The 10,087-nt window shown below is 43.0% G+C and overlaps 1 protein-coding gene and 1 pseudogene across 3 annotated transcripts in view; both read left to right on the top strand.

Moving 5' to 3' along the window:
* LOC129682246 (butyrophilin subfamily 1 member A1-like) overlaps positions 1-6,813 on the top strand; it is a 34,859-nt gene extending 28,046 nt beyond the window's left edge. The window contains exons 4-5 of one of the 3 annotated variants that reach the window (XM_055614504.1): positions 375-656; positions 6,633-6,813. In XM_055614504.1, coding sequence (XP_055470479.1) covers positions 375-656; positions 6,633-6,787 — 437 coding nt within the window. In that variant the 3' untranslated portion in view covers positions 6,788-6,813. Of the gene's footprint in view, positions 1-374; positions 657-5,235; positions 5,379-6,632 lie in introns of those variants that run through there. The other 2 variants (XM_055614506.1, XM_055614505.1) reach the window with 2 other exon arrangements.
* LOC129682265 (small nucleolar RNA U13) lies at positions 5,011-5,105 on the top strand (annotated as a pseudogene).
* Positions 6,814-10,087: the final 3,274 nt, after the last annotated feature.

The following is a 10,087-nucleotide window of genomic DNA, read 5'->3' as shown; positions in this document are numbered from 1 at the left end:
TTCCTTCCTTCCTTCCTTCCTTCCTTCCTTCCTTCCTTCCTTCCTTCTTTTGTTTTTCTTTTATTTTCCTTTCCTTTATTCTTTCTTTCTCGTTCTTTCATCACTTTGTAGCTCTAGGATGGTTAAAGCAGATTGTCTCCCTCATGAATATTTACAGGGTTTGGATTACAGGCCTGTAATTTCAGATGCCATCTTTCTAAAGAGGTGTTCATTTGTGTCATTTCGTTGATCCCTACTCTTGTTTGAAGTGAAGAGTTGAGATTTTCTGAGCCTACTGTTCTTGGGTTTCTGTGCCCCCTACATATACTTGAGTCCTATGGTAAAAACAACCAAAGAATAACCACCAAGGATTAATGCCAGTTTCTCTCCAATAGCTGTGGGTTCTGATCCTCACATCAGTATGAAAACTCAAGAGAATGGAGAGAGGGAGCTGGAGTGCACCTCCTCTGGATGGTACCCAGAACCTCGGGTGCAGTGGAGGACAGCAAGAGGAGAGAAGTTACCACCCACATCAGAGTCCAGGAAGCGTGACGAGCAAGGCCTGTTCACTGTGTTGGCTTCGATAACCATCAGAGACAGCTCCATAAGGAACGTGTTCTGCTGCATCCAGAATATCCTCCTCGGACAGGAGAAGGAAGTAGAGATCTTTGTAACAGGTCAGTGGAACTAGTGCTGGGTTCCCATGGTAACAGAGACTCAGAGCACCATGACCTGGGGCCCTGCTCAGAAGGGACCTCACAGCAGAATTGCCCGTTTTTCCCCCTTTAATGCTGCAAAAATATCCAGGTTGCTGTTTTCAGGGGAGTCCCCTACATTTCATCAGATACGTGAGGATTCTGAAGGTATAAACTAAATATTCCAATGTTAACACTTTAAAATTGTGACAGGGTGTGGTGGAATACATTTTAAATCCCAGCACTTGGAAGCCAGAGACAGGCAGATCTGTGTGAGTTCAAGACCAATCTAGCAAGTTGGAAGTCAGCCAGGGTTACATGCTGAGATCCTCTCTCAAAAAAAAAAAAAAAAAAAAAAAAAAAGATTTGTGTGTGTGTGTGTAACATGTGTGAGGAGGTCAGAAGACAACTTGTGGGAACTAGTTTTCTCTTTCCACTATGTAGTTCCCAGGTTATCAGGCTCTGCAGCAAACACCTTTGCCAACTGAACCACTGCACAAGCTCAAGATTCTAGCGTTTCATGCTTTGGCTTTCAGCCACCAGTGGGTAGAAAGTATTCAGCAGGATATCTAAAACTCCGCAGACTTTGCTCTTGTTGGTCTTGAAACAAAATAGCACAACAGCTGTTACCTAGCATTTCCCTTACATTAGGTTTTTAACTTAACCCAGAGGTGATTTAAAGCACAAAGGAGGACAGGCATGGGGTACTGAAAGATACTCACTGATTCTCTATCTATATTTTGAGATTCATGGTGATCCTGGAGCCATCTCCCACAGACACAGAGACTTTCTAAAAGAAGACAGAAAAGTTTCCCTTTTCTGATTTTTCCATTAGATAAGGTGTGGGATTAAAGGCAGGTTCCACCACTCCAAGCTGTTCTCTGACTTACATGCATATACATGGCACATGTATGCATGTATATGAACATCAAATAAATATTATGCATGAAATGGAAGACTTAAAAAAAAAGAGAAACCTTATCTTTTTTGTGTCCCAGTACAGTTTCCCATGTATAACTAAGTCCATTAAAATCTTTATATACAGTTAGAACTAAGCCATACAGTGGGGTTTGGGGATGGTCTCTGCAGGTGTCAGGGAAACTTGTTTCTTTTGGGAATCGTTGTTGTTGGTTTATTTTTGTTTTTTGTTTTCTTTGAAACAGGGTATCTGTACATAGCCCTCGAATTCCTGGACCTCACTATGTAAACCAGGCTCACAGAGGTCTGCCAGCCTCTCCCTTCCAGCATATACCACCACGATGGGCCCAGCTGGTGTATTTGCTTTATATATAAAACATAAGATTGAGAGGGTTCAGCTTAGTGATATAATGGATTCCTAATGTGTGTTTGAGGCCATGAATTTGATATATAGCACTATAAAAACAAAGCAAAAGTAAGAATAAACATAAATCAGAAAACTCATATAGAAGAAGCAAGCTCCCGCACTGACCCGGACCTTAGCTAGTTTGATTCTTTATTCCAGAAGTTCCAAAAGCCCTTGTTTTCTCTAGAGAATTCCCTGCAGCCATTGGGGTTAGAAGGAAAAAGATTCCCCCACTGTTGCAAGCATTTTAACGATTAGGTTCGTAGATGGTGGCCCTGTTAGGGGAGGTTTAGGTGGTAGAGCCTTGCTGGATGAATGATGTCATCCCTGGGAGTGAGAATCCTCCTACCACTTCTAGTTTGTACTTTTGTGCTGGTGGTTCAAGATAGGAACTCTCATTTGCCAGCTCCTGCCGCCATGCTTGCCGCTTGCTGTCAGGCTTCCTGACCGTGATTCTAGAGGAACTTTTATCTCTTTGTGATCATAAGCCAGAGTCTTTCTTCTTTAAGTTGCCTTGGTCATTGTATTTTATCACAGCAACAGAAAAGTAACTGATATAGCCATCAATCCAAATTAAAAAATCACAGTAGTGTGCTATACATAGGTCACACAAGAGATAGTCACACACGTTTTTCTCCCAAGTCTTATTCACTAGTTGTCTTGGCTAGTATTATATCAACTTGACACAAGCAACAGTAATTTGGGCAGAGGGAACAGAGTTGAGAAAATGCCCCCATTGGACTGGCCTTTGGGCAAGCCTGTGGGAAATTTTCTCAGGTGATGAATGTGGCAACTCGGTTCACTGTGGGAGATGCTACCCCTGGGCTGGTGGTCCTGGGTGCAGGCTGAGAAAGCCATGAGGGGTAATGCAGTAAGCATTTTTTCTCCATGGACTTTTCATCAGCTCCTGACTTGAGTTCTGGCCCTAACTTCCCCTCACAACTGTAATTGTAAGTAAACCCTTTCCTCCTGAGGTTGCTCTCTGTTGTGGTGTTTTATCTGCGCAGTAGAAACTCTAAGACACTGGTCATCATAGAATCTTGCTGTGGTTTTTAGGAGAGCAGTATGACTTCTGTGTAGTTTCTGTATAGGGCAGCCAGTGGTCAGCTGTGCCAAAACATGGCTCTTGAGGCAGAGATGTAGTCAGGTTCAGGTAGGGGAAAGTGAAGAGCTCTTTTCCTTTCCTGTGTCTCCTCAAGGTGACAGTCACAGATCTAGGTTTATCACAAGTGTTTCTGACTGACCAGGTCAGAACCCCAAAGGCCTACAACTCTCAGGTTCAGCAAGTTTGACAGTGGCTGACAGAACCTGGGAAACAAATTCTTTACAAGATTTTTTTGTTTGTTATATGTAGTGGAACATATCCTGGAAGAGATTCACAAGGCCTGGTGTGTGGAAAGTGCACACCCTAGGCTCCAGTATATTTATACCAAGGACCTTCGTGGTTCACATGAAGGCTTCATTGCAGACACAAGATCTGGTCTCTGGCCCTGGGTGATCACCTACCTTTACCTCTCCTACCTCCCTTACCAACCTTTGATCACATGATTTGTTCCTCTATTATCTGACATCTCCTTGTGCTCAGGAGCCTCCACTTAGTGACATCTCTGTAGCAGAGGAAAGATGCCACTTTGGGGATTTTAGGAGGTTTATGGAAATGGCAGCAAAGACCAAACAAATATTCATTATGTTGCATGCATCAGCTCCATCTTCTGGAGTCCATCATCAGGATTTGCATTTGCATTCTGTGAGGGAAGGATGTCCTGGTTACCTGCACATACTGTTTGAACATTATCTTCTGTCAGATTCCTACTGGTCAAAGATTTTTGTTGTTGTTAAATCTATTTTGGGAGGACATATGTTTGTTTTTTTCTTTTTGTAATGACCTGTACTGCTTTCTATAATCTGGGCACTTATATATGTAGAGAGTGTGGATTGTAAAAGGAACTTTTATTTGCTTACTTCAGTTGTCTTGAGGCTTATTTCTTCTTTCTGCTAACCTAGGCCTAACCTGGAAGCTTCTAGACTCTGTGCAATCTAGCTTAGGCCTAGAATGTTTTCAGCCTCTGAGACTTACTGCTTACTAAGCTCGCCCTTTCTTGTTCTTACTGAGTTCTGGGCTGCCTACTTCAACTTAGCTTCTCTAGCTCAAACTCCTTTCCCAGCCAATTTAAACAATCTGGCTTTTCCCTTGCCTTCTGAATTGCTTTGCTTGGCCTCAAAATAATTCCAACAATCTTTTCTGATCTTCTGGCTCCTCATTCTCTGGCTCATTCTATCTTCACCTATATTCTTTCTCTGTCTCCTGTCTCTCTACTGCTGTCCTGGTAAAAGGGCCTTTGTCATTCTCTCTCTTTTTTTTCTCTGTGTTGCTCCCTTAAGTAGCTTCCCCATCCTCCTGGCTCTCAGGAGAATTTGGCATGTCGTAATCTGTCAGATTTTTCTCTGATTTTTCTGGCATCACATCACTTCCAAACATGAATTCTTCCTTCAACAAACTAACTTTACCAGACTGGCCTTGAACTCTTATCTGCTTACCTCTGTCTCCTGGATTAAAGGTGTGTTAATATTCCAGTTGGGATCTCTTGCCAAAGCAACCATGTTCTGAATTTAAAATGCTCTACTGTGGACTCCAACTTCTTTTTGCTCTGTAGCTTCCAATTTGGGTCCTGTGTCCCTTAAAGTTCTTCTTGAAACAATCCTCCCACCTCCACCTGGGCTGGACTGTTAACTCAGACTCAGCAAGCCATTCCCTGTGAGTATACAGGCCCCTTTCTATACTGTACAAAGCACCCTGCGCCCCTCCTCCCATCTGTAGCGTCATCTCTCTGGTAGCTTGGATCTTCCAACTTTTCCTTCTCTTTCCCCTTGATATGCACATGCATCTTAGAATCTTGAGGAAGATTAACAGTTTAACAGTGTCAGACCTACTGTACCTGAGCCTGGGGTGGGACCGATTTCTCACAGCTGTTTCACTGTGTCAGTGTGTAGGTCATCATGAATCACCTCTGGATCCTTTTTGATTGATAAGTGTGATGAATGGACATTCACTCCCCCTGCACGACATGTGCCTCCCGCAAACCTTGTTATGGTGTCAGCATGTGACACACCCAGCCCGTACTTAGGAGACCCTCGAGAAGAAAAGCTACGTAGGTTATAGAATCGTTTGTATTTTCAATGTGAACCACCATGTCATCTGGGAATCAGTACATAAAAGTGTTCCTCCTTTCTCTCCAGTGTTCAGTGCTACATTAAGGATGAGCAGTGACGGCAAACACCCATATCCTCACTTCTTCCTTCGAAAGGAAGCTGTCACCATTAGAATTATTTACCTGAACGTCCATTATAGGTACTCATCAGAATGAGGAAGTTCTAATTTGCTGAAGGAATGATTTTTGTCACTTTGAGACTTTTATTTTGAACAACAACAAAAAAAAAATGTGGATTCTGGGTCATGTAGTACATAGAGACAACAATTATTTTTTAGGCAGAATTTTATTATGTAGCATGGAATTTACTATGGTAAACCAGGCTAGCCTCAGTCTCACAGGATCTGCCTATCCACCTCTCACCCTCACACATACACACCAAAGTCTTGGATCAAAGGGATGCAAAAGTGTTTTAAACAAAGTATTCCTCAAGACTAAAGAGATGCTGCTTGCTGCTCTTGCAGAAGAACCAAGTTCAATTCTCAGCACCCAAATTCTGTCTTATACCTGCCCTTATTTCCAGAACCAAGAGATTTAGGACCCTCTTGTCTTCGCATGCACCTGGGTGGAGCACGGTCAGCAGGGGAGGCAGGTGTCTCAAAAACAATTTTCTGATTTTCCTGATGCTTAGGCCACCAGTTAGGTCATGCTCTGTGACATTCACAGGTGTAGCGCCCACCTCCCCATAAAACTCACCTTTAACAAATTTAAAATTTTTTTTTTCTTTGAGACAAGGTCTCCTTCTGAATCCTGCTAGTTTTAAACCTATGGCAGCTCCTGCCTCAGCCTTCCAAAGGCTGTGATTGTAGGCTTATGCCACCACACCTAGATACTCTCTCCTTTTTTTTTTTTTTTTTTTTTCCGTGGGAGGTGAGCGGTTAAGACAGTTTCTCTCAGTGTAGCCCTGGCTGTCCTGGACTCACTTTGTAGACCAGGCTGGCCTCAAACTCACAGAGATCCACCTGTCTCTGCCTCCTCAAGTGCTGGAATTATAGGCATGAGCCACCATGCCCAGCTTCCTAGATGCCTTAAAATTTTGCATTTAATTTTTATGGGGTTCCCTTGGCAGCCCAGGATAGCCTCAAACTCATGGCCCTGCCACAGCTCCTGAGTGCAGGGACTCTAGCTGTATATCCACTGCTCCATCAAAGTTCATTTTTAAAAGATCAGACCGTTCTAACCTTAAAGGCTCTTGTGTGCTGCCTCTTTCTGTTTTTCTACTTTCTCCCACATGCAATCGAACAAAGTATCTCTGAAAATGTTGGGCTGTAATATAGCCAGTGTCCTGACAAAAGGGGGCTTGGTTGGAGCAAGCCATGGTGTACACAGTGAGGGGTCCACCATCACCACCTCAGTTTCTGAGAGTCCTCAGCTACTGACTTCTCCAAAGATGTTAGCAAACACTTTTCTTCTGGGTTGTTACAGCACCGTCTTCCTCAACCTGGGATCCCATGTTGCTGTTGCTGTTGCTGTTGCTGCCAGCATTCCTGGGCCTTACTGGAATATACGTTGCTTGGAAAAAATGCAGGACAAGACACAGACAGAGAAATGGCACAGTTGACTCTATAGGTAAGTCATAGGAAAGGAGGTGACTCATGGATGGGGGTATCACACAAGGGATGCATTTTGGGGTGTGGCTAGATTTTTCTGTTCCCTAGAAAAACTACATTTCCCTTGATCCTATTATTTCAGAATTTCCAAAGTAGAAAGGAAATATATACACATGAAATACCAAATGTCCAGAGCTCAGAATAGGAGTAGGGTTTGAGCCTAGTGGAGTCCAGCTCCTTAAACCTTGAAACCCGGGAGATCTTACCATCAGTTCCCAGTACACAGTTATTAAATTCTAGGAGGGAAACTAGGTGTACTGTTTGTATTTGGCTTATATTTGGCGAAGGTGCTAGAATGCATTAAACACAGGCCTCCTGTGTACAGGTTCTAAACTGTAGGGCTTTTTAAGTGAGAACAGATTCTTTTTTTTTTTTTTTTTTTTTTTTTTTTTTTTGGTTAAAATGGTTGTTATCTTCATTAGCTTTATTAGCCAATGTTTCTTTTTTTAATTTAATTTTATTTTTTTATTATTAGTTACATTTTATTAACTCTGTATCCCAGCTGTATCCTGTTCCCTCATTCCCTCCCAATCCTACCTTCCCTCCCTCATCTCCTCCCTGCCCCTTTCCAAGTCCACTGATTGGGGAGAACCTCCTCCTCTTTCATCTGACCCTGTTTTATCAGGTTTCTTCAGGACTGGCTGCAAAGTCCTCCTCTGTGGTCTAGCAGGACTGCTCCTCCCTTGGGGAGTAGGGCTGTCAAAGAGCCTGCCATTGAGTTCCTGTCAGAAATAGTCCCTATTCCCCTTTCTATGAGAAACTAAATGGTTACTGAGCTACCACAGGCTACATCCGAGGAGAGGTTCTAGGTTCTATCCATACATGGTCCTTGGTGAAGTGTCAGTCTCAGAGAAGACCGCTGTGCCCAGATATATTTGGTCCTTGTGGAGTTCCTATCTTTTCCACGTCATACTAACTCCCCTTCTTTCATATGATTCCCTGTACTCTGCTGAAGGTTTGGTTATGAGTCTTAGTATCTGCTTTGATACACTGTTAGGTAGAATCTTTCAGAGGCCCTCTGCGGGAGGCTCCTGTCCTACGTCCAATGCACATCCCATTTGACTTTGTAAGTGAGGATTGATCATCTTACCCCAGGTCCTCTTTCTTGTTTATCTTCTTTAAGTGTATAGATTTCATTACATTTATCATATCTTATAGGTCTGTATAAGCGAGTATATACCATGTTTGTCTTTCTTCTTCTGGGATACTTCACTCAAAATGATCTTTTCTAGATCTCACCATTTGCCTGCAAATTTCATGACTTCCTCATTTTTGATTGCTGAGTAGTATTTCATTGTGTAAAAATACCACAATTTCTGTATCCACTCCTTCGTTATTTGGCATCTGGGTTGTTTCCAGGTTCTGGCTATTACAAATAAAGCTGCTACAAACATGGTTGAGCAAATGTCCTTGTGTACTTGAGCAAATTTTGGATATGTGCCTAGCAGTATATACCCAAAGCTGAGTGCTATTTGTCTATTCCTAATTGTCTGAGATTGACTTCCAAAGTGGTTATACCACTTTACATTCCCACCAGCAATGGAGGATTGTTCCTCTTTCTCCACAACCTCTCCAGCATGTGTTGTCATTTGAGTTTTTTATTTTAGCCATTTTGATGGGTGTAAGGTGAAATCACAGGGTCATTTTGATTATCATCTCCCTGATGGCTAAGGATGTTGAGCATCTCTTTAAGTGTTTCTCTGCCATTCTATATTCCTCTACAGAGAATTCTCTGTTTAGCTCCGTACCCCATTTTTTAATTGGATTACTTGATTTATTGCTTTTTAACTTCTTTAGTTCTTTATATATGCTGGATATCAGCCCTCTGTCAGATATAGGGTTAATGAAGATCGTTTTCCAGACTGTAGGCTGTCGTTTTGTTCTGACGACAGTGTATTTTGCTTTACAGAAGCTTTTCAGTTTCATGAGGTGAGCACAGATTCCTGGCTGAGCATCTGTCTGAACTGTGACACTCTTCCTGGGGAGATATGAGCAAACATACCTACCCACCCTAGACAGAGAACTATGAAGAGCACAAAGTATAGATACCATTGAAGTCCAGCTTGTTAAACCATTGAAGTTCATTAGGGTTTGTGCTGGATAATTTTCTGTCAACTTGACACAAACTGAAGTCAGCTGAGAGGAGGGAATCTCCATTGAGAGAATGCCCTCATAAGATCAGGTTGCCAGCAAGCCTATAAGGTGCTTTTTAAATAAATGATTGGTGAGGGAAGGCTCAGCCCATTGTGGGTGGTGCAGTCCCTGGGCTGAAGGTCTTAGGTTTTATACAAAAGCAGAATGAACAAACCAGTAGGCAGCTCCTGCAGAAAGAAGTGTCAGCTCAGCATCTCGAAGACCATGTTTTCAGCACAAATAAGATTTATTTGCCCCAAAGTTGCAGAGGCAAAGAATAACAGGCAAAAACAGGAGATAGAGGATAAGAGAGAAGGGAAAGGAACAAGGGGGAGGGAGGAGGGATATGTGTCCAAGAGGACAAAGGACTGCCTCTGCATACATAGGAGACAAATTTGGTTAATAAAGGTACAAGGGGAAACCCTGTGTTAGGATGAGGTGCTTATTTTAATAGGACATGTTAATTTGGTGAGCTAAAGGGGACTTTTGATTGCTGGATTTTATGCTTTGATAGCTGGACCTTGGTAGTCAGCCTTAGGAGGAGGAAGAGGCCAAATGAGGGAATAGATCTGGTGGTTAGCTTTAGGGATGTAGCTAAGGGATTTTAGCCAGGCAGAGGGAATGGGAAGAAGGGTAGGCCTGCCAGAGCCATGGTTACCAGGCTCAAGCTGTCCAGTCCCTTCTCCTGCCATGGCCTCTGCATTCAGCTCCTGCCTCCAGGTTCCTACCCTGCTTGGGTTACTCTCCTGACTTCCCTTGGTGACTAATTGTAATGCAGAAGGAAGCATGAGCCAAATAAGCCCTTTCTTCCCTAATTTGCCTTCATCACAGCAACAGTAACTCTAACTAAGACAGTGTTAAGTAATAAAGTGAAGGATTACTTCCAGGAGCAGGAATGACTCAAAGGCAATGACGTCACCAAGGCCAGCATAGGAGGCAGCTTATGAGAGCTGGAAGCCTGCAGCACAGTACACAGCCTGTAGACATCTCAGCATGTTAGAAAGTATTCTGTCCAGGTAACTCAATTGGCCTGAGCCTCTTGCATGGAGCTTGCCGGATTTCTGATTCTTCCAGCCTGTCAGCTGCTCTCTGCTTGTAAGACAGTTCAGCTGTCTGAGAATGTCTTTCAGCAGTCCT

Source organism: Psammomys obesus, unplaced genomic scaffold, assembly GCF_907164565.1.
Source record: "Psammomys obesus unplaced genomic scaffold, mPsaObe1.curated_primary_1811, whole genome shotgun sequence".
NCBI classification, from domain to species: domain Eukaryota; kingdom Metazoa; phylum Chordata; class Mammalia; order Rodentia; family Muridae; genus Psammomys; species Psammomys obesus.
The sequence above is the reverse complement of the archived record's forward strand: the minus strand, read 5'-3'. Positions and strand labels throughout refer to the sequence as shown.